This window comes from Pelophylax lessonae, assembly GCF_965119305.1.
Source record: "Pelophylax lessonae genome assembly, chromosome: 1".
In the NCBI taxonomy this organism is placed as follows: Eukaryota; Metazoa; Chordata; class Amphibia; order Anura; family Ranidae; genus Pelophylax; species Pelophylax lessonae.
The window spans coordinates 574,470,889-574,496,341 of record NC_138768.1 but is presented as its reverse complement, the minus strand read 5'-3'; the positions used below and the strand labels follow the sequence as shown (position 1 = coordinate 574,496,341).

The 25,453-nt window shown below is 43.4% G+C and overlaps 1 protein-coding gene across 4 annotated transcripts in view; it reads left to right on the top strand.

The window, feature by feature from the left end:
- The window catches only part of LOC309567267 (UDP-glucuronosyltransferase 2A2-like), a 165,764-nt gene that overhangs the window by 85,927 nt on the left and 54,384 nt on the right, over positions 1-25,453 (top strand). Inside the window, exon 1 of one of the 4 annotated variants that reach the window (XM_082272649.1) lies at positions 14,499-15,256. The exons of the other annotated variants lie outside the window; for them this stretch is intronic. Coding sequence (XP_082128775.1) covers positions 14,533-15,256 — 724 coding nt within the window. The 5' untranslated portion in view covers positions 14,499-14,532. Of the gene's footprint in view, positions 1-14,498; positions 15,257-25,453 lie in introns of those variants that run through there. 4 annotated transcript variants of the gene reach the window in all.

Genomic DNA, 25,453 nt, shown 5'->3' with positions numbered 1-25,453 from the left:
TAACCCTCTTGCCCAACGTTAGACTGCTGGCTTGTCGGAAATGAGAGCCCGCCAACTACTGCAATATCAACTGGTGGACTTGGAGGCCTTTCGTAAATTTGTGGCCATTGGAACACCACAATGGAAGGTCCCAGGCAGGAAATATTTCTCGCAGAAAGGCATTCAAGAGCTGTATGGCAAAGTTCAGCGGCAAGTGAATGTATCTCTGGCACACAGTGTCAGTGCCCTGACCACAGACACATGGTCTAGCAAACACGGGCAGGGAAGGTATATCACTTTTACTGCCCACTGGGTGAACCTGCTGACGGCCGTCAAGCATGTAACCCGTTGCACCTGTGTAGATTTGGTTGTACCGCCACGGATTGCATGCAGGCCTGCCTCCTCTTCTCCTTCTCCTCCTCCTCCATCCTCCCTCTCCTCCTCGGCTGACTCCTCCTTTTCCGCTGCTGCTGTCTCTTCCGCTGTGCCGCCCAAGATCCCCAGAACCTATTCCACATGCCAGGTGAGACGTTGCCATGCTGTGCTGCGTCTGTTGTGCCTGGAAGCCAAGAGCCACACTGGTCCTGTACTCCTTTCAGCTTTGCGTTCACAGGCAGATCAGTGGCTGACACCGCTGAATTTGACAGTTGGTAAAGTGGTGTGCGACAACGGTGCCAATCTGCTGAGCGCTCTGAAACAGGGCAAAATAACACACATGCCATGCATGGCACACGTCCTGAACTTGGTCGTGCAGTGATTCGTTGCCAAATATCCTGGGGTCCAGGACGTCTTGCGGCAGGCCAGAAAAATCTCGGGCCATTTCAGAAGATCTTACACAGCCATGGCTCGCCTTGCTGACATTCAGCGGTGACACAACCTGCCCGTCAGGCGTCTTATTTGTGACTGCCCGACGTGATGGAACTCAACGTTGCATATGCTTGATAGGCTGCTCCAGCAGAAACGTGCAGTTAACTACTACCTGTACGAACTCTGCGGCAGGACAGGTTCTGGGGAGCTTGGGTTTTTTTCACCTCGCTAGTGGCTGCTCATGCGGGATGCATGCAGACTTCTGCGGGCATGATCACCAAACTGGAAACACCGGAACCGGAAGTGAGTGTTCGTGCGGTTCGTGCGGCAAGGGAGAGAGGAGGAAGGAAGAGGAGCTGCGGGGACACGTGCGGGGGAAGCCGCACAAGGGGTGCGGGTGCACCGTGCAGGGACCAGCAACTGAGCGGAGGTGGAGGACGGGAGCCGAGGCAGAGAGCGGCGGCGGCGGCGGCGGAGGTCAGAACCCGCCTTCCTTAGTGCCTGGAAGAAGAGGAGGAGGACCGTCCGTGCCCAGTGAGGAGGAGGAGGAGGAGACATCCGTCCCAGTGTGTGTGTGTGTGTGGCAGCAGCTGTGAGTAGAGCAGCAGCTGCAAACAGGGGGAAAGCTGTGTGACTGTACTCTGTGAGAAATCAATAGCTGTTTGTCTGTACTGCGACTGACTGCTGTGTGACTGTCTCTGCAACTGAGTACCTGGGAAGTCTGGTAAGTATCCTTGCGACTGGTGAGTATCCTTGCGACTGGTGAGTATCTTTGCGACTGGTGAGTATCATTGCGACTGGTGAGTATCTTTGCGACTGGTGAGTGTCCTTGCGACTGGTGAGTGTCCTTGCGACTGGTGAGTATCTTTGCGACTGGTGAGTATCATTGCGACTGGTGAGTATCTTGCGACTGGTGAGTATCTTTGCGACTGGTGAGTATCCTTGCGACAGGTGAGTATCATTGCGACTGGTGGGTATCTTTGTGACTGGTGAGTATCCTTGCGACTGGTGAGTACCTTGTGACGGGTGAGTATCCTTGCAACTGGTGAGTATCCTTGCAACTGGTGAATATCCTTGCACTGGTGAGTATCCTTGCGACTGGTGAAGTAGCTTGCGACTGGTGAGTATCTTGCGACTGGTGAGTATCCTTGCGACTGGAAGTATCTTTGCGACTGGTGAGTATCCTTGCACTGGTGAGTATCCTTGCGACTGGTGAAGTATCTTGAGACTGGTGAGTATCTTGAGACTGGTGAGTATCTTGCGACTGGTGAGGATCCTTGCGACTGGTGAGGATCCTTGCGACTGGTGAGTATCTAGTGACTGGTGAAGGTATTAGCGACTGGTGGGTACCCCAGGTTTTGTACCAGGGAGGTTAGAGGTAGTGTAGGTAAGGAAGAGCAGGTCGTTAATATTATCCCCATAGGGTAGTGGGTAATAATGTCCGACAGGATTGGGGATGCCACTCAGTGCACTTCTTGCGGCATGTATGCGTTCCTTGATGAAACAATCGAGGACGAATACTGCTGTACAAGATGTGAGCGACTTGTTGCTCTGGAAGCCCACATCGTGGATCTAGAGAACACAGTGACAAGACTGCGTGGCATCTACAACCTGGAAAGGAGCTTGGACTTTACCCATCAGGCGCTGGCAGGGGTCAGCATAGAGGAGGGAGGAACAGAGGAGACGCAAGCAGCAGAGGTGCGCAGCTGGGTGACTGTTAGGAATGTTAGGGGGAGGAGTGTCAGGGAGGCCAGTCCTGAGTTGGTAGACCCTAACATGTTTGCCGAGTTGCAGGTTGAGGGGGATATCAACTCAGGGGTGGCAGTGCTGGAGCATGCGCCCTCCCCCAGCTGCCAGGGGAGGGACGGCTCCAGGAAGAAGGGGGGCCGTAACGCAGGAAAGGTTAGACAGGTTGTGGTAGTTGGGGACTCAATTATCAAGAGGACAGAGAGGGAAATCTGTAAAAAAGATTGCGTGAACCGAACAGTTTGTTGTTTACCGGGCGCCCGAGTTCGGCACATCGCAGATCTGGCAGACAGATTGTTGGGCGGGGCTGGGGATGACCCAGCGGTCATGGTGCATGTGGGCACTAATGACAAAGTTAAAGGTAGGTGGAGGATCCTTAAGAACGATTTCAGGGACTTAGGTAATAGATTGAGGAAAAGGACCTCCAAGGTGGTTTTCTCTGAAATACTGCCGGTACCTCGAGCCACACAGGAGAGGCAGAAGGAGCTTAGGGAAGTTAACAAGTGGCTGAGGAATTGGTGTAGGAAGGAGGGGTTTGGGTTCCTGGAGAACTGGGCTGACTTCTCAGTCGGCTACCGGCTCTTTAGTAAGGATGGGCTGCACCTTAATGGGGACGGTACAGCTCTTTTGGGGAGAAAGATGGCCACCGAGTTGGAGGGGCTTTTAAACTAGGAGATGGGGGGGAGGGCTCAGAAGTAGAATCAGTCAGGAGGGAGCAGAGGACTGAAGGCAGTTGTAGGGTCAACAGCGACAGTAGGTCAACAACATCAATTGGCGGGTCTGTGCGGGAGAACAGCAGACCAAACAGAAATAAACAAAACCGCCAATCACGTTTAACTTCCGTAAAACTAAGAGGGGTATATGCTAATGCCAGGAGCCTAGCTAATAAGATGGATGAGTTGGACATGTTAGTACATGAGGAGGACATAGACCTTGTGGGAATAACGGAGACTTGGTTCGACCCCTCACATGACTGGCTGGCAAATATCCAAGGGTATTCGGTGTACCGGAAGGACAGGGTTGGTAAAAGAGGGGGAGGGGTATGTCTCTATGTCAAGAACAATATAAAGGTGCTAGAAAGGAGTGACATTACGGATGGGATGAGCATGGATTTAGAATCTGTGTGGGTTGAACTCGATAGGGAAGACGATAAGGGAAAAGTAGTTGTGGGGGTTTGCTATAGGCCACCTAACCAAGGGGAGGAGGTAGAGCTGGAATTTTTAGCACTAATAGGTAAAGCGGCAAAACTAGGATCAGTCATCATATTGGGGGACTTCAATTATCCCGACATTGACTGGGAAGAGGGGACTGCACACTCGCATAAGGCCCAGCTATTCACGGAAACCTTACAGGATAACTACATGTCGCAGTTGGTGGATTCCCCTACTAGAGAGAATGCTATCCTGGATCTATTGATCACTAATGACCCAGACATAATCTCGGAGGTAGGAGTCCAGGACAACCTGGGCTCTAGCGATCACAGGATGATCACATTTAGTATAAATAACAATATAAAAAGGCAAGTGGGGAACATAAGAACCCTAAACTTCAGAAGGGCAGACTTTCCAAAATTGTACTCATTGATGGAAAGGGTAAACTGGGACCAAACCCTGGGATCACTGACCACAGAGGAAAAATGGGAATGCTTTAGAACAATATTAAGCAAAGGCATCTTGCAGTGCATTCCTATGGGGAATAAATTTAGAAGAGACAAAGCCAAACCTGGCTGGCTAAACCGTAGCGTTAAAAAACTTATTAGGGGAAAAAAATTGGCCTTCAAGAAATATAAATCAGAGGGCACAGTATCGGCCTTCCAGCAATACAAGGAGGAAAATAAGAAGTGTAAACACGAAATCAAGATGGCTAAAATCAACTTTGAGAGACAAATAGCGGAGGATAGTAAAAAAAACCCAAAGAAATTCTTTAAATATATCAACAGCAAAAAAACTAGGGCAGAGCATATTGCACACATAATTAACGATGATGGGAGGATGGTTACAGAGGACACTGAAAAAGCAACCGTGCTGAATTCTTTTTTCTCGTCAGTCTTTACGCAGGAAAAGGAAGGGTACACTGACCATGACTGTATGGTTAGTAGTAATACACAGGACTTGCCACTATGGCTAACAGAGGGGGAAATCAGGGAAAGACTGGATAAACTTAACACAAACAAATCACCAGGCCCGGATGGCGTACATCCGAGAGTACTCAAGGAACTCAGTAAGGTTATATCTAGACCACTGTTCCTGATCTTTGCTGACAGTATTAGGACAGGAGATGTACCAGGGGATTGGAGGAAGGCTAACGTGATTCCGATATTCAAAAAGGGCCAGAGACATATCCCGGGAAATTATAGGCCTGTCAGTCTGACATCAATAATATGTAAACTTTTGGAGGGGATGATAAAGGACTATATCGTAGAGTATGCTAAAGACAACAACATCATCAGTAGTAACCAGCACGGGTTTACAAATGGACGTTCTTGTCAAACCAATCTCTTAGCATTCTACGAGGAAGTGAGCTGTGAGCTAGATAGGGGGAGACCAGTGGATGTGGTGTACTTGGATTTCGCTAAGGCGTTTGATACAGTTCCCCACAAGCGCTTAATTTATAAAATAAGGTCTGCAGGTATCGACAGCAGGGTTTGCTCTTGGATACGGAATTGGCTAAAAGGCCGTGTCCAAAGGGTGGTAATAAACAGCGCATACTCAGACTGGTCTGAGGTAGTAAGCGGGTGCCCCAGGGCTCAGTCCTGGGACCAACCTTGTTCAATTTATTCATAAACAGCATTGAGGAAGGGATCAGTAGTTCGTTATCAGTTTTTGCAGATGACACAAAATTGGCCAGGGCAATAACTGCACAGCATGAAGCAGATATCCTACAGAATGACCTGGACAAAATTACGGAGTGGGCAACGACATGGCAAATGAGGTTTAATGTGGAGAAGTGTAAGGTTTTGCACTTGGGGACCAAAAACATAAAAACACAATACACGTTAGGAGGGGAACCCTTGGGGGAATCAAAAATGGAGAAAGATCTGGGAGTCTTGGTTGATGATAGATTAGGCAACAGCATGCAATGCCAAGCGGCAGCTTCCAAAGCCAACAGAATATTAGCATGCATAAAGAAAGGGATGTATTCCAGAGATAAGACTATAATCCTTCCACTTTATAAAACTCTGGTCCGACCGCATCTGGAGTATTCTGTCCAGTTCTGGTCGCCAGTCCTCAGGAGGGATGTGTTGGAGCTGGAGAAAGTCCAGAGAAGGGCAACTAAACTGATTAGGGGGTTGGAGGACCTTACCTATGAAGAGCGGCTGCAATCGCTCGATTTATTTTCCCTGGAGAAGAGACGTCTGAGAGGGGACATGATAGCAATTTATAAATATCTTAATGGGGATCTCAGCTTAGAAGAAAAGCTGTTCATTCGAAGGAATTGCATGAGGACTCGAGGACATACAATGCGATTAGAGGAGAAGCATTTTAACCTCAGGCAACGTGGGGGGTTCTTTACTGTTAGGGCTACAAGATTGTGGAATTGTCTACCACAAGAGGTGGTTTCTGCGGGTAGTATGGTGACTTTCAAAAGACTCTTAGACTTACATCTCAAGGATCAGGAGATTGAGGGCTATGTTAGATGATTACAGTCACACACACCTACACAGGTTGAACTGGATGGACTATTGTCTTTATTCAACCTCACCTACTATGTAACTATGTAACTATGTAAAACACGGCCAGGGCGCCATCAGTGACATCGTACCTTACGCCTTCTTTCTGGAGCATGCATTGCATCATGTCATTGATCAAGCCGTCGAGGAGCAGGAGCAGGAAGATGAGGAAGACACAATGTTGGATGAATTCCCAGTGGGTGCTACTCCATCTGAGACAAGTCAACAACAGGAGTCTGAAGAGGAGTCAGAGGAGGATGGTGCCGGGGCGGATGAGGAGGAGCAATAATAACATGCTTTAAACCTTTCTGGGATCCCTGGTGTTATCTGTGGATGGGGGGATGAGAACGATGACGACATTATCCTGGATGATGAGCTGGAGCCAAGCCACTACACCGCTTCCAGTTTAGTGCGAATGGGGGGCCTTCATGCTCCAGTGTTTTAAGGGGGACCCCCATATAAAATGCATAAAGGGCAAGGACCAGTAATGGGTGGCAACGTACTTAGACCCCCGGTACAAGCAAAAAATGGTGGAAATTTTACCAGCATCACAGAGGGCGGTCAGAATGCAGCACTTCCAGGCCTTGCTGCGAGAAATGCTGCATTCTGTTTTTGCGTGCACTGGCAGAGGACTTTTCAGTCACAGAGAGACAGTTGCGGGTAGCAATCCAACAGCGCCTGCAAGAAGAGGGCGGTTTGAAGATGTCTTGGTCACTTCAGATGACCATCGACAGCTGTACTCCGGATCCAACATCAGGGAACGCCTAGACCGACAGGTGTCCGACTGCATCGGGTTAACAGGCCGATGTGGACGCTCTGAGGAGTGATGAACCCCTGGACTACTGGGTGGGCAGGCTTGACCTCTGGCCAGAGCTTGCACAATTTGCAATTTAACCGTTGGCTTGCCCCCCGTCCAGTGTCCTGTCTGAAATGACGTTCAGCACAGCAGGGGGGATCGTGACCGATAAGCGCTCTCGCCCAGCTCATGACAGTGTAGACTACCTCACATTTATAAAAATGAATGAGGCATGGATCTCTGAGGAATTCAACACATGTGACCAGTAGACCATGTTTCATTGAAATTCCTCATGACAGGCCACAAATATCTGAAAGACCGCCATCCACCCACAACAATTCCTGTTCCTTGTCTTCGCTAAATACAGCGGCATAAAAGGCATTTCATGTCCATTGAATGCCTAATTTTTGGTGCCTTTAATGGCCGACAATTATTTTTCTGTCAATGCCTAATGAACCTTCAGCCACAGAATACTACATTCTTAGCTTTCAGGTAAACCCATGTGGACTAATTTTTGGGGCCTTTTATGGCTGACACTTACTTATTTATCCTGTGAATGCCTAATGTACCTTCAACCACAGAATACTACGTTCTTTGCTGACAGCTAAACCCATATGGGCTAATTTTTGGGGCCTATACTGGCCGACACTTACTTCTGTATCCTGGGAATGCCTAATGTACCTCCAGCCACAGAATACAACGTTCTTTGCTGACAGGTAAACCCATGTGGGCTAATTTTTGGGGCCTATACTGGCCGACACTTACTTCTGTATCCTGTCAATGCCTAATGTACCTCCAGCCACCAAATACTACGTTCTTAGCTGTCAGGTAAACCCATGTGGGATAATTTTTGGGGCCTATACTGGCCGACACTTACTTCTGTATCCTGTGAATGCGTGATGTACCTCCAGCCACCAAATACTACGTTCTTAGCTGTAAGGTAAACCCATGTGGGCTGATTTTTGGGTCCTATACTGGCCGACACTTACTTCTTTATCCTGTGAATGCCTAATGTACCTCCAGCCACAGAATACAACGTTCTTTGCTGACAGGTAAACCCATGTGGGCTAATTTTTGGGGCCTATACTGGCCGACACTTACTTCTGTATCCTGTGAATGCCTAATGTACCTCCAGCCACCAAATACTACGTTCTTAGCTGTCAGGTAAACCCATATGGGCTAATTTTTGGGGTCTATACTGGCCGACACTTACTTCTGTATCCTGTGAATGCCTAATGTACCTCCATCCACCAAATACTACGTTCTTAGCGGTCAGGTAAACCAATGTGGGCTAATTTTTGGGCCTGGAATGGCCGACACCTACTTCTTTATCCTGTGAATGCCTAATGTACCTCCAGCCACAGAATACAATGTTCTTTGCTGTCAGGTAAACCCATGTGGGCTAATTTTTGGGGCCTATACTGGCTGACACTTACTTCTGTATCCTGTGAATGCATAATGTACCTCCAGCCACCAAATACTAAGTTCTTAGCTGTCAGGTAAACCCATATGGGCTAATTTTTGGGGCCTATACTGGCCGACACTTACTTCTTTATCCTGTAAATGCTTAATGTTCCTCCAGCCACAGAATACAACGTTCTTTGCTGACAGGTAAACCCATGTGGGCTAATTTTTGGGGCCTATACTGGCCGACACTTACTTCTTTATCCTGTAAATGCCGAATGTACCTCCAGCCACAGAATACAATGTTCTTAGCTGACAGGTAAACCCATGTGGGATAATTTTTGGGGCCTATACTGGCCGACACTTACTTCTGTATCCTGTGAATGCCTAATGTACCTCCAGCCACCAAATACTACGTTCTTAGCTGTCAGGTAAACCCATATGGGCTAATTTTTGGGGCCTTTTATGGCCGACACTTACTTATTTATCCTGTGAATGCCTAATGTACCTTCAGCCACCAAATACTACATTCTTAGCTGTCAGGTAAACCCATGTGGGCTAATTTTTGGGGCCTGGAGCGGCCGACACTTACTTCTTTGTCCTGTGAATGCCTAATTTTTCAAACTGGAATTGGAAATCAATGGGTCTGTAAAGGTTCCGCCAAATTGTGGAATGGATGCGGACCCATTTTACAGATGTGTGAATGGACCCTATATGTGTTTGACATGTATTTACCGGCTGCTGTCAGTTATGGCTGATTTATGGGAAAAAAAAACATTTTTTTGCTGTAAAAAAAAAATAATAATTTTTAGGGCAACTTTTCCAATTGCAATTCTTCAGTTATGACATTGTCCATGTGGTGGGACTATTTTTGCATAGCTAGTAAGTCTTTTGTGGCTGCAAATATGACCTAAAGGTTTTTAAAGTTCGCCTCCCATTAAAGTAAATGGGGCCCGCCGCGAACTTACGGTTTGCGGACATTTGAGAAAATTTGCGGCTGAAGTTCGCGAACCGCCCCGGCCAATGCTCGTCCATCACTACTAGTGGTTTAATGTCCTTAGCCCATAGCCTATTTTCTCTATTAGAAAATGTTAACTCTCATGGTCAAATGTTCTTCTGGCTATTTTTCTCTTAAGCTGGGTACAAACTGTTCTTTTTTTTTGTTCAGCCAGCCAACTGAACGAAAGAAAAAGAGATGCACAAATGCAAAGCAAAGTATAACTAAAGGCCAATTTTTTTTTAACGTTTGTAAGTAGAGAGGGATTAGAGCACCTGTGGGGTTTTATTTGGAGTTTGTGCCCCTGTTAGTAAGATTCAACCTCACTCTTTCTGCTGTATAATGTTATTGCCGAGAGTGAAAGAAAATACAACATTTTTTGTCAACAGAACAACAATAAAGGAGAAATCTTCCAATAGGGCCACTAATTCTAGTGAGTCTGGTGACAACCAGGGATTCCATCGCTTTGGAGAGATTTTTATCACTTCCCATTTTGGCTATGGGACAGAAAGTGAGGGAGAAATCTCCTTAACTACTTGCCGACCAGCCGCCCAAGTTATAAGGCGGCAGGTCGGAAGGTTTCCGCAAATCGCCATACCTCTACGGCAGTCCGTCGGAAAGATCCTGGGGGCGCACGCGCCCACTCGCCAGCGGGGAAGCCGGTCCACGGGGCCGGCAGCTGTGATTGCCGCCAGGAACCTGCGATCGCTCCCTGTTGTTCTCTCAGGAATCAATGCAGAGCTCCTGAGTTCTTCCTATTTAGGAACACAGGTCTCTGTATTGATTTTACAAGCCCCCCCCCCACAGTCAGAAGACACCCCCTAGACTTACACTTAACCCTTTGATCGCCCCTGGGTTAACCCCTTCCCTGCCAGTGTCATTATTACAGTAACAGTGCATATTTTTAGCAATGATTACTGTAGTAATGTCACTGGCCCCACCAAAAGTTTCAAAAATGTCAGTTAGAGGTCCGATCTGTCCGCCGCAATGTCGCAGTCCCGCTAAAAAACACTGATCGCCGTCATTACTAGTAAAAAATAAAAAATTTATAAAAATGACATAAATCTTTCCCCTAGTTTGTAGACGCAATAACTTTTGTGCAAACCAACCAAAATACACTTATTGCGATTTTTTTTTTTTACCAAAAATATGTAGCAGAATACAAATTGGCCTAAAATGATGAAAAAATTGGATTTTACATTTTTTGTTTTGGGAATGTTATATAGCAGAAAGTGAAAAGTACAGTTTTTTTTCCAGAATTGTCGCTCTTTTCTTGTTTATAGCCCAAAAAAAAATTGCACAAGTGATCAAATACCACCAAAAGAAAGCTCTTTTTGTGGGAAAAAAAGGACATAAATTTTATTTGGGCACAGCATCGCACGACTGCGCAATTGTCTTTTAAAATAACACAGTGCCGAATCGCGAAAAATGGCCTGGTCATTAACCGGTTCTGGACCGGTTAATGAATATATACTGCGGCAGGCTGGCCCTCCTGCGCGAACCGACATAGGGGCTAGGGGACTCCAATGCAAGGGGAAGGCGGCTCCGATTGCCGTCTGCCACCCGCGATCTATCACAGCTGAGAGAAACACAGCTGACCATTCTTCTCTCTGGAATGATCACAGAGCACCTCTGATCCTTCTATATAGGATCACAGGTCTCTATGGTCATTCCATAAGCCCCACCTCCATACAGTTACAATCACTCCCCTAGGCTCACATTTAACCACTTAAGCCCCAGGCCTATTTCGGACACTTTTTGTTTACAAGTTAAAATCAGTATGTTTTCCTAGAAAACTACTTAGAACCCCCAAACATTATATATATTTTTTTAGCAAAGACTCTGGAGAATCAAATGGCGGTCATTGCAATATTTTTTGTCACGCGGTATTTGCGCAGCGGTCTTTAAAACGCCTTTTTTTTTTGGAAAAATTACGAAAAATCACATTTCACTGCATTTAAAAAATACTAAACAGTAAAGTTAGCCCATTTTTGTATATTTTGAAAGATGATGTCACGCCGAGTAAATAGATACCCAACATGTTACGGTTTAAAATTGCGCACACCCTTGGAATGGCGACAAACTACGGTCAATAGAAATCTCAATAGGCGACGCTTTAAGAATTTTTAACGGTTACCAGTTTAAGCTAGAGGCATCATCCTGGTATAACACCGCAAAGTTAGCCGACGTAAATATACGTCACTTTGCGGTAAGTGGTTAACCCATTGATCGCCCACAGGGTTAACCCCCTTCCCTACCAATGGCATTATTACAGTAACAGTGCATATTTTTAGCACTGATTACTGTAGTAATGTGAAATATGAAGAATCCGCGCTTAGGATAATTTTTAGCCTTTTATATGGTATTTGATACTGGCTGCAGCCCACCTATGCACTATATTCCTAGGAATATAGTAAGAATAAAGGGTAAAAAGAAAAGGTGTATGGCGCTGCCAGAATATAATAATTGTTTCGTGTGTCTTTCAACGATGCTAAATGTATATTAAATGTGTGTCTCCACTGTGAATATTAAATTAATAAAGTGTCAAGTGCATCATATATGTGCCTGGTGAAAAGTATATGGTGAGTACAACAATAATAGGCGATCCAACCCTGTGAGGGGTTTACAATAGTGTTAAAACAATTGGGAATAAAACTGGGTAAAAATGCAATGTGAATAAAAAGTATGAAAAAATGTGAGTGGTGTCAACCCAATAAATAGAGAAAAATTGGTAAAAATCAGTTGGATCCACCTAGAAACATACAATACCACATGGGTGAACTGTGTAAATCCTTAAACGGTGTAACTATACAATAAATAGCATCATATATTGACATGAAACTATATAAAAGGTAAGTATATAAAAACTTATAAACCACTCTAAAATTTGACAGCAATAGTCCAGGTGCTAGTCCGTAGTGACTAAAAAGGGCCTAAAAAGGAGGGTGGCCCCACAATGGAAAAACCCTTCCTAAATTAGGGGAGCAAAAAGTGACTTGAGTGCAGGTGCTCTAACGGAGAATTTTGGAGGTGCTCGGATGCCAGTGACAATTCAGTACTCCCCGCACCCCTTGGACCGCACTCACCAGAGTTGATCACCCCTACAGGGGTATCAGGCCTTGGATATATAATCCTGGGGTCCCCTTCTCTGGTTGTTAGGGTAACTGTGTGGTCCAATATTCTGCCCGAGTCCTGCGTGCCAAGGTCCTTGGGGTTAGGGTCCATGGATGCACAGGTATATATGGGGGAAGAGTAGTACCGCTTTTAAAATTGCTTTATTAGAATCAAAAAGAGGGTACTCACAAACATAAAGATTTACATAAACATTTACATGCCGATTATTCTCTTTATGTTTGTGAGTACCCTCTTTTTGATTCTAATAAAGCAATTTTAAAAGCGGTACTACTCTTCCCCCATATATACCTGTGCACCCGTGGACCCTAACCCCAAGGACCTTGGCACGCAGGACTCGGGCAGAATGTTGGACCACACAGTTACCCTAACAACCAGAGAAGGGGACCCCAGGATTATATATCCAAGGCCTGATACCCCTGTTGGGGTGATCAACTCTGGTGAGTGCGGTCCAAGGGGTGTGGGGAGCACTGAATTGTCACTGGCATCCGAGCACCTCCAAAATTCTCCGTTAGAGCACCTGCACTCAAGTCACTTTTTGCTCCCCTAATTTAGGAAGGGTTTTTCCATTGTGGGACCACCCTCCTTTTTAGGCCCTTTTTAGTCACTACGGACTTACTAGCACCTGGACTATTGCTGTCAAATTTTAGAGTGGTTTATAAGTTTTTATATACTTACCCTTTATATAGTTTCATGTCAATATATGATGCTATTTATTGTATAGTTACACCGTTTAAGGATTTTCACAGTTCACCCATGTGGTATTGTATGTTTCTAGGTGGATCCAACTGATTTTTACCAATTTTTCTCTATTTATTGGGTTGACACCACTCACATTTTTTCATACTTTTTATTCACATTGCATTTTTACCCAATTTTATTCCCAATTGTTTTAACACTATTGTAAACCCCTCACAGGGTTGGATCGCCTATTATTGTTGTACTCACCATATACTTTTCACCAGGCACATATATGATGCACTTGACACTTTATTAATTTAATATTCACAGTGGAGACACACATTTAATATACATTTAGCATCGTTGAAAGACACACGGAACAATTATTATATTCTGGCAGCGCCATACACCTTTTCTTTTTACCCTTTACTGTAGTAATGTCACTGGTCCCCCAAAAGTGTCATAAATTTCAGTTAGGGGTCCGATCTGTCTATCACAATGTCGCAGTCCGTCAATCGCCGCGATTACTAGTAACAAAATAAAAACAATAAAAATTACATAAATCTTTCCCGTAGTTAGTAGACACGATAACTTTTACTCAAACCAATCAAAATACGCTTATTGCGATTTTTTTTTTTACCAAAAATATGTAGCAAAAAACAAATTGGCCTAAAATGAATGTGAAAAATATTGTTTTGTTTTTTTTTCAGAATCGTCCTTTTTTTTTTGTTAATAGCGCAAAAAATAAAAATTGCAGAGGTGATCAAATACCACCAAAAGAAAGCTCTACTTGTGGAAAAAAAGGACGTCAATTTTATTTGGGTACAGCGCCGCACGACCGTGCAATTTTCCGTTAAAATAACGCAGAGCCAAATCGCAAAATATGGCCTGGTCATTAAGGGGGAAAATCTTCTGGTCCAGAAGTGGTTAAGGGGGACAATCTTCCAGAAGTGGTTAATGGGATGCAGATGGGAAAAAAACTGAAAGGGGTTATAACCCTAAACCTCCTTTACTTTATCCATCATGAAAAAAAGAAAACGTTTAAAGCTTTTTTTTTTCCAGGAAAGTCTTTTAAGCAATGTTGAAATAGATTGGCAGTATCACTTTTTGCAACACTGCATTGCAATATATGGGAAAATTGTCCACACTAGGAAATACTGTTAATTTATTTTTCTATTACTAAAAAGTCTCTTGTAAAATGGCTGCTATTACCAATATATTGGCATTGTTTCATTTTACCTCTAGTGTTCAGAGTTTTTCGTATATCTTTTTACACTTTGTACCAACTCACATAACCTCAGATCACAGTGAGTCATCAACATGTTCTGTACTGGGATTTTTTTTCTGCTCCTGCAAACAACTCTTTTTAGCACTGTTTCTGCCGGAAAGATTTTGGTGTGGCCAACAGACGCTAGTCATTTTTTGAATATTAAAATAATCCTGAATGAACTTGCCAATAGAGACCATGAAGTTACAGTGTTGCTTCATTCAGCCGCCTTTATAATTGGTACAAACACCAGTAAAGACTCACATATAAAATATGAAGCTTTTGATGTGCCTTTCACAAAGGAGGAGAATGAAAAGTTTCTTGAGGAATTTTTTAGTCTATGGATTTTTGATGTACCTAAAATGACCTATTTGGAATTCTATCAAAAAATGAAAGAGATGGTGACCAGACAACAGAAACTGGAAGAACATATGTGTGATGGGGTACTTAAGAACAAGTCATTATTAAAGAAACTAGAAGATGAGAAGTTTGATGTCCTGATCTCAGACCCATTGATTGTATGTGGTGAACTTATTGCTGAAGTTCTTGGCCTGCCATTTGTCTATTCTATAAGATTCTCCATGGGCAACTCAATGGAGAGACTATGTGGACATCTTCCAGCCCCCTTTTCCTATGTGCCTGGGGCCATGGCAGAACTAACTGATAGGATGTCTTTTCTAGAGAGATGGCAAAACACAAACTTCTATCTTTTCCAAGACATATTACTCTATCTTGTGTTCGCTGGCAACTGGGATGGTTACTACAGCGAAATATTAGGTGAGCATAAAAAGTAATTTGAGAATGTGTTTAAACCAAATATATATCTGAATATTCAATATTTTCTTTCATTTAGCCTTGTGTTATAGGCATATTTTAGAGAAGGGGCCCGTGACATGGAAATTATGTAGAATATCTTTCATTAAGGTGGAAAAATACATAACTTGAATATACCTATGCATTAACTAAGCAAAAATATATGTTGCTTAGTTGACATATACAGATGTGTAATAAAGCTTAAGTTTTTTTTAAGTATGTATGGGGGTGCAAAGGAATTAACTTTTCAAGGAACTTATCAGCAACAAGCACAAGGGCCACATCTCATTAAATGTAAGTACAATACCTTTGGCTGATTAAAAAGAAATGTATCTAAATTTAAAGTGGAGTTCCGGCCGAAAATACTTTTTTTAAATAAAAATGCCCCTTTAATACTAATATATCGCCAATTACATTAACACTATTCTCAGATTACAATACAGTACAGTATTTGATTGTAGATCATTTCTTACCTTTAAAAATGATTTCAGAGCGTGGCCATCTCTGAAGCCGCTGTGTGCGCCGCTTCTTGATTTCCCTACAAGCTGGCTACCCAGAATGCCGATCGCAATCTCGCGAATGCGCTGTAGATTGAGATCGGCAATGAGAGGAGCGGCCGGCCATGCCCATTGCCTCCTGGGATTGATGACACACATCTCATAGGACGCAATGCGAAACCGGAAGTAACGTCCGGGGCCGCGGCTGCAGAAGGAGGAAGTAGGACAAACAATCCTCTAAAATAAGGTAAGTGATCCAAAAAAAAAAAAATTATAGCCCAATTCATTTTTAAAAACCATTTCACTGCTGAAATCTGTTAAGTTGAACATTTGGGTGGAACTCCGCTTTAAATATACACAAACGCACATTTAATCACTCCTGGACCGGAAGGATTTGCCCCCTTAATGACCAGGCCAGTTTTTTGCTAATCGATACTGCGTTGATATGACGGAAAATTACGCAGTCGTGCGACCCTGTACTGAAATAAAATTGATGTCCTTTTTTTCCCACAAATAGAGCTTTCTTTTAGTGGTATTTGATCACCTGTGCGATTTTTATTTTTTGTGCTATAAACAAAAAAAGAGTGACACTTCTGGAAAAAATGTGAGCCTAGTGGAGTGTTTTCTAACTGTGGGGGGATGGGCTTGTGAAATTATCATAGAGACCTGTGATCCTGTATAGAAGGATCACAGGCGCTCTGTGATAATTGTGAGAGAAGAATGGTCGGCTGTGTTTACAACAGGTGACCGTCCTTCTCTCTCAGCGGGAAACGATCGCGGGTGCCCAGCACCACGCGCGCGACTGACGTAGGGCTACGTCGGCTCGCGCTGAAGAGGCAGCCTGCCACAGTAAATGTGCGGCGGGCAGTCTTAAAGCGGTTAATAGAGATAAAATTTTACTTGATAATCAAATTCTTTTTTTTTACCTAATTTTATGTAATTTTTTTCATGGGTCTCCTCCTTGGTGTCCTTATGGTCCCTACTATGTTTTTCTATCCTGCCAGTTACCATATGTGACTATATACAGAATGCACACAGAAGATTCTTGCTTTTTATGTTGCTGTGTTACGCCTGGACTTTTGCAATGTCATTTTGGCACAAGGTTCCTGGCAATGAGGATTGAGAAACCACACTAACATTGGCAGCATGTGAACTCAGATCTTGCCTTGGGATCCTCTGCAATAAAAATGAACAAGTATGAAAAAGTGTGATAATCCTCCTGCACTGCTAGTTGCGTGATATGCCTGTCAGCACTCCTTTGTGATTTACATACTCTGTAGACAAATGACCACTTCGATACCGGGCACTTTCCCCCCCTTCCTGCCCAGGCCAGTTTTCAGCTTTCAGCGCTGTCACACTACAGCGCTGTCATGCAACACTGTACCCAAATTACATTTTAAACATTTTTGGGAGACAGACTGAGCTTTTTTTTGGGGGGGTGGTATTTATTCACCATTGGGTTTTTATTTTTTGCTAAAGAAAAGACAGAAAAACAGTTTTTCTTAGTTCTGTTGCACCAATGGGCACTGATAGGTAGCACTGATGGGCGCTGATAAGCAGCATTGATGGACACTGATAGGCAGCACTGATGAGGCTGCACTGATAATCAAGGTACTGATGATTAGTGTAAAGTGTATACAGTATCTCACAAAAGTGAGTACACCCTTCACATTTTTGTAAATATTTTATTATACTTTTTCATGTGACATCACTGAAGAAATGGCACTTTGCTACAATGTAAAGTAGTGAGTGTACAGCAGTGTAAATTTGCTGTCCACTCAAAATAATTCAACACACAGCCATTAATGTCTAAACCGCTGGCAACAAATGTGAGTACACCCCTAAGTGAAAATAACCAAATTGGGTCCAAAGTGTCAATATTTTGTGTGGCCACTATTATTTTCTAGCACTGCCTTTACCCTCTTGGGCATGTAGTTCACCAGAGCTTCACAGGTTGCCACTGATAGTCCTCTTTCACTCCTTCATGACGACATTACGGAGCTGGTGGATGTTAGAGACCTTGCGCTCCTCCTCCTTTCGTTTGAGGATGCCCCAGAGATGCTCAGTAGGGTTTAGGTCTGGAGACATGCTTGGCCAGTCCATCACCTTTACCCTCAGCTTCTTTAGCAAGGCAGTGGTCGTCTTGGAGGTGTGTTCGGGGTCATTATCATGTTGGAATACTGCCCTGTGGCCCAGTCTCCGAAAGGAGGGGATCATGCTCTACTTCAGCATGTCACAGTACAAGTTGGCATTCATGGTTCCCTCAATGAACTGTAGCTCCCCAGTGCCGGCAGCACTCATGCAGCCCCAGACCATGACACTCCCACCACCATGCTTGACTGTAGCAAGACACACTTGTCTTTGTACTCCTCACCTGGTTGCAGCCACACACGCTTGACACCATCTGAACCAAATAAGTGTATTCAGTTTTACCCTGGATGCCTGCATACTTACATGTGCCTGTTTTAATCATCAACCATGTGAGTTGCTAAATGTTGCACCTTCATTAAATGTAACCATAACGCTACATCTAGAGGCGCCTCTCTTCTCTTTTATACTCAATTGTGACATGATGATACTTGTATATCAAGTCAAAATTTATTTTAAAAAAAATTGCTTGTCTTGCAAAACACTCTCAAACCAAGTTACTCTCAATCCAAGGTTTTACTGTATAGACAGATTGTGAAAACTTCCCAGAAGAGGTTTTCATAGAAGACATACCAGACTTCTAAATGTTCAGCCTTATTGATAAATGAATTAATGTCCCATGCTATATTCATACCATAGGGAAAGAAGGACCTCAACTCATAAATCCAATACGTTTCTAATTGGGAAACTCCTCGTCTAATTGCACCTCCCCTCCACGGAGAAACATGTTTATCAATAATTAAAAATTGAGTACCTCTGGGATCTTTAATATTGTATCGATGGTAATGTTTAGGGACACAGTGATTAATATGTTCATTGACCCTTACTGTGAAATATCTATTGGTTCTACCAACATATTGTTTACCACACAGACAGGTCAGAAAATAAACAACATTATGAGTGGCACATGTGGCAAAGAATTTCATGGTGTATCACCAGTGATTGTAGACCTAAATCCCAGATTTTTTTTTGTAATGTGAGTTTTGTGTAAACAAACATTATATTTGCGACATGGAAAAAAAACAATGAGGTTGATTAAATTAGGGGCAATTTTACTTTGCAAAGAGGGAGCTCCTCTATAAATCAATTTGGCTCGCTCTGGTAATACTGATCCCAGAACACGGACGTTTTAAGGATGCCCCAGTGTTTATTAACAATATTCTTAATTTTTCTATGTTGTAAGGAATAGGTAGTAAAAAAAGACCACTAAAAATTGTCCTCATGGTTACGTTTGGGTTGTTCTTCCAAAAGGATCCTTCTGTCGATGGTAAGGGTGTTCTGTATTTTCAAATCAAACTTGTGCGTATTATATCCCTTTTCTATATATCTGTGTTTCAACACTAAGGCCTGTTGTTTAAAATCAAAAATGGTTTAACAGTTTCGTCGCAGTCGTAGAAGTTGGCTGCGAGGCACTGATTTCAAAGTGGTGACAACAGTCAGTGGGGATGAATAAATTGGGGTCAGTAGGCTTGAAATAGGTTTTAGTTAACAGTTGCTTGTTGTTGACCTCTATCTCAAGATCTAAAAAATGGATCCCCTCACTACTGGCCTCATACTATAGATGATCAGTGCCCAGATATTGGTGCAAATGTCCCCTGTCAGAATTGCTCGTTACTGGCTCTCCTCACGCTGTGACAGCGCGTGAGGAGAGGAATGTAGAAAACTGGCAAGTTTGTTCGCAAGTGATCAGCTGTGATTGGACATAGCTGATCATGAGGTAAATGAAAGCTCACAGATGGCACTTGATGTGGGCCCCAGGGGGCGCACGGGGGGTGTGATTCTGGGAGAATGTCCATGGGCACCCTCCTAGAACTGGATGACCGCATTGTAGCTGTCTTTGGCTATAACATGGACGGGAAGAGGTTAATTTAATAAGTGCAGTGCTAACCAAATCTATTTACTTGGGAAAAACTACAGCCCCATTTCCAAAAAAGATGGGATGTTGTAAATAAAATATGGGTTTATGAGATTTGCAAATTATTGCATTCTGTTTTATGTAGATTTTATATAATAGAAAATAGAAAACATATCAAATGTTTAACCCGAGAAAATGTACCATTATAAGAAAATAAGAAAGTGATTTTGAAATTGATGACAGCAATACGTCTCAAAAAAGTTGGGACAGGGCCATGTTTTCCATGGTGTAGCATCCCCTCTTCTTTTAACAACATTCTGTAAATGTCTGGGAACTGGGGAGACCAGTTGCTGGAGTTTTGGGAGAGGAATGTTGTCCCATTCTTGACTGATGTAGGATTCTAACTGCTCAACAATCCTGGGTCTTCTTTATCATATTTTTACTTTCAAGATGTGCCAAATAATTTCAATTAGTAAAAGGTCCGGACTGAAGGCAGGCCAGTTAAGCAGCCAGACTCTTCTACTACAAAGCAAGCAAAAAGGAATGACCGCACTTCCGATGAAATTCAAAAAAGGAGTGTCTTTATTCCACATCAATCAAATGGCAAATATAGATACAAACTGTGAGTGCAGGACAAGATGGTAGACGCGTTTCACGACTGGATGTGTCGCTTACTCATTACCAAGTAATGAGTAAGCGACACATCCAGTCGTGAAACGCGTCCCCCATCTTGTCCTGCACTCACAGTTTGTATCTATATTTGCCATTTGATTGATGTGGAATAAAGACACTCCTTTTTTGAATTTCATCGGAAGTGCGGTCATTCCTTTTTGCTTGCTGTGACCCTGGATTGCGGATCCGACCGGCACCTGATCCCAGTCTCACCTGGAGCGGTCTCCTCAGCCTGGACTCTGCCTCTTCTACTACAAAGCCATTCTGTTGTCATAGATTCAGTATGTGGTTTAGCATTGTCCTGCTGAAATATGCAAGGCATTCCCTAAAAAAACATTGTCTAGATGGGAGCATAAGCTGTTCTAAAGCCTGGATATAGCTTTCAGCATTGATAGTGCCTTTCCAAATGTGCAAGCTTCCCAGTCAATACTCACTAATGCACCCCCATGCCATCAGAGATGCAGGCTTTTGAACTGAGCGTTGATAAGAAGCCAAGAGGTCCCTCTTCTCTTTAGTCCAAAGGGCTCGGCGGCCATGGTTGCCAAAAAAGAATGTCAAAGTTCGATTTGTCTGACCACAGAACAGATTTCCACTTTGCAACAAACCATTTTATATGAGCTTTGGCCCAGAGTAGATGGTGACATTTCTGGATGATGTTCAGATATTGCTTCTTTTTTCATGATAGAACATTAACTTCCATTTTTGGATGTCACAGTGAACTCTGTTCTCAGACAGTGATTTTTGGAAGTATTCCTGAGCCCATGCAGCGCTGTCCATTACAGAATCTTGCCTTTTTTTTAATTCAGTGCCAAATGAGTGCCGAAGATGGCGGGCATCCAATATTGCGTTTGGGACTTACTCACAGGAATTTCTCCAGATTATCTGAATTTTTTGATGATATTATGTACTATAATTGATAATATATTTAAAGTTTTTGCAATTTTACCTTGAGGAACATTAGTCTGAAACTGACAATTTGTAGATGCAGCTTTTTACAAATTGGTGAACCTGTGCCCATCTTTACTTCTGAGACACTCTGACTTTCCAAGATGCTCTTTTTATACCCAGTTATGTCACTGACCTGTTACCAATTAACCACTTCAGCTGTGGAAGGTTTCACCCCCCTTAGTGACCAGGCCATTTTTTGCGATTCGGCACTGCATTACTTTAACGAAAAATTGTGCGGTCGTGTGAAGCTGTACCCAAATACAATTGATGCCCTTTTTTTCCCACAAATAGAGCTTTCTTTTGGTGATATTTAATCAACTCTGCGGTTTTTAGATTTTGCGTTATAAACTAAAAAGAGTGACAATTTTGAAAACATCACAATGTTTTTAACTTTCTGCTATAAAACATTCCCAATAAAAAAAATTAAAAAATCAATTTTTTTTATCATTTTAGGCCAATTTGTATTCTGCTGCATATTTTTGGTAAACAAAACTCCCAAAAAGCGTATATTAATTATTTTTGCGCAAAATTTATAGCGTTTACAAACTACGGGATAGATTTTTGGACTTTTTTTTGGTTTGTTTTTATTAGTAATGGCGGCAATCAGTGATTTTTAGCGGGACTGCGACATTGCGGCAGAAAGATCGGACCCCTAACTGACATTTTTGATACTTTTTGGGGACCAATGACATTAATACAGTAATCAGTGCTAAATAATATGCACTGTTACTGTATAAATGATACTGGCAGGGAAGGGGATTACATGGGGTGATCAAAGGGGTTAATGTATGCCTAACTGTGCTTACTTACTGTGGGGGGAAGGTTCTGTGACAGGCACAGAGAGATCGGGGTTTCAGCCTGATCTGTCTCTGCCTGTGTGACAGAAGACTCGCCTGCTTTGTTTTTATAAGCAGGCGGGTTTTATGTCAGTTTCTCTGACGATTGCGGGAGGCCGACAGCGATCGCCGCCTCCGCTCCTCCCGCGGCTCGGCTCCCGCTGTGTCTAAACATCGCTGAGACCGCGTGTACAAAATCATATAGATCTATGTGATTTTGCGCAGCTGAGCCACCCTGCCGCAGTATGTCTGCGTGGGGCGGTCGGCAACTGGTTAACCTAATTCATTGCAAAATGTTCTTCCAGCGCTTCCTTGTTAGTACCACTTACTTTGCCATGTTTTTTTTCCGTCTCAACTTTTTTGAAATGTGTTGCTGCCATCTATTTTAAAATTACTTTTTTTTTTCTCTTAAAATGGCACATTTCCTCAGTTTAAACTTTTAAAGTGTTTTCTATTTTCTGTTGTGAATAAAATATGGGTTTATGAGATTTGCAAACCATTGCATTCTATTTTTTTTTTTTAGAATTTACACATTTACCAACATAATATGTAACTGATAGCAACAATGCATAAATATAAACTGCTCTAGTGTTTTCAGTGTAACAAACAGTTCACTCCATCCAAAGTGTAGATAGTGTTTTCTGTGTAAAAAAAAAAATATCATCCAGTATATCACACGCAGTGCTTCCATCCTTCAATACTACGACAGTCAATGTCAACAACACATCGATGTCTCCTCTTCTTATAGTTGTTTTTTTTTTTTTTTTCAAATATTTTATTTGTGGAAAAGGAACAACAGTCGAGAAACAATCTGTAATACGTACTGTACAGAAATGCGTAACAAACATTGCATCAAAAGGAGAAGCAAGCTATAACATCAGATCAGTGAACAATGGGGGTCCTGGCGTAATCGTAGAGCCCATCCCCGGTGCCGGGGAAAGGGCAGTCATATCCAGCCGGAATCACAAATAGCCAGGCACCGCTACGGACATGTGGAAAAACTATAGTTTGGAAAAAGAAAAGACCTTTCCCGGCCGTCGCTCCCCGATTTTAACTAGAAGGAAGGAGAAATAAGTGAGAACAGAGCCCGCGGGGCTGGGCGAAACTCAGAAAAGGTAAAGAAAGATGGCGAGGAAGTAGGGACGGGGGGGGAGGAGCAGAGGGGGAAACTCCCCGCATGGACAAACCCACAGGCATCTCTGGGGGGGAGATCAACCGCACATCAGAGACCTGCCCTTGTCAGACAGTATGAAGACATTCCAGTAACCCCAAATCTTCTCGTAGCGTTCCCTGCGATGCTGCCTCGTAAGGGTGAGGTCCTCCATTCGGTTGATTTCCTCCATCCTGCGCATACAGTCCCCAATGGTTGGCACTCTGGTCGTTTTCCAAAGCACCGGGATGCAGGCTTTTGCTGCACTCAGAACGTGGGGAATAATCGATTTCTTACATTTCGAGATCGGCATAGAGGAGACTTGGAGTAGGAAGAATTCCGGAGTATCCGGGATAACCCGGTCCGATAGTTCCCCCAGGAGGGCCTGGACATCCCGCCAGAAGGAGCGTAGTCGGGGACAGGACCAGAAGATATGAAGTATCGTGCCCACTTCACTCCGGCATCTCCAACAAAGGTCTGTCGTGTCTGGGAAGAGCTTGTGTAAGAGAGCTTATAGTTGTTTTACCACATTTTGTGTTCACAAACACCCAAAGGGAAGTATAGCCTTCTTTGTTGGACCTTTCATAGATAAGATGGTCTATAAGCAGTTTTACCCCTTCAGGGCTTAAAAGAGAAGTATGAGAATGTTTTTTTTTTATTAATTCATACTTTTCTAGGTGGATGCATCTGTTCCCTGCCGGCTCTAAGACTAAGAACCGAGTGATAAAACACTGCTCAGATATCGGAGCTCCCTGAGCAGAGAGTCGGTGACTGTCAGTCACCGGCTCTCTGCTCTGCCCCCTCCCGCCCCCCACATACTCACTGGAGTGCTGGACTGCGGAGGGGGTGGGAGTGGCTGGCTCAGATTCTCAGTGGTTCGCTGCTGGTCCAAGCATATGGGTGGATCCTGATCAAATGGTTGCGATCTTTACTGAGCCTGGACCTGCTCTGTGACATCACTGACAGCGGGCTTCATCGGAGTGCAGAACAAACTTTGGATGCACTTCTCCTTTACAAACACCTCGTGGATGCCCTTATGTGTTACTATTAGTTTCTCCAATATTATGTTCAAAACAAAGCACAAAATAGATCCAAAGAACTTTCAGTAAATAATGCTTTATTAAAACCAATAGATAAAAACACATTGTAAGGTGCAACCTGCATCATGCACTGAGGTATAATAATGAGGAGACCTATGGACATAATACATAAGATGGAGTCAGGGTGACATCATCATGCACATAGGAGAAAGTGGAACATGCGTATGGGTACACAGCAGCAGCAGAGGTCATATCCAGTAAGGTTCATTTACACTTGTGTTGCCCTCAGATGTCACTCTTCAGAAGCATTTGACAGCCGGTGAGGAGGCAGTATGCCACCACCTCACCACCTTCTTTAATCCCCATCAATCAACGCACGCAGTTGTGGGCCGGTTGTGGTGCCACCCCATTTAGTTGAACCTGGCAGTGGGAAGAAAATAGACTTGTGAGTTTGATTCCAGGACAAGCAAAAATGTTAAACCAATTAAAAAGACCATCTTATGGGGGGAAAAAAAGACCATACTGTTTTCTTGACAACCAAATAGGAAGATAAAAAGCAAAAAAATATGGCAGTTGTTACTGACTTTCTTCTTTTATTTACATGATCTACCTAATGAAGTGGTTCATCAAGGATATAATGGTTATTCTTATGGTGAATAAGAAACACTGTGTTGCACAGCAATCAGCTTAATGCTATCATTGTTTTCAATGACCTGCATATCATTTTTCTGGTCTATAGGTGGAGCATTGTGAAAAGAAATGGAAAGCATTACTTTATCTTTCGTAGAAGGAACTAATTTCATAGAATGTAAAGATCATGTGATTTTCTGATAAACTAAACTAAGCTAAGTGCAGTGTTGCTGAGTAGTTCCTACTACATTCTTGTTCGGGAAATCTCTATGAGCTCCAGATCTTCAAAATGCTCTATGCAAGCTTTTTACTCCTGATGCATGTAAGTTTCTTTGGCACAGCATACTCAGGGAAAATTCTGGCTTGGCCAACAGACGGCAGTCAT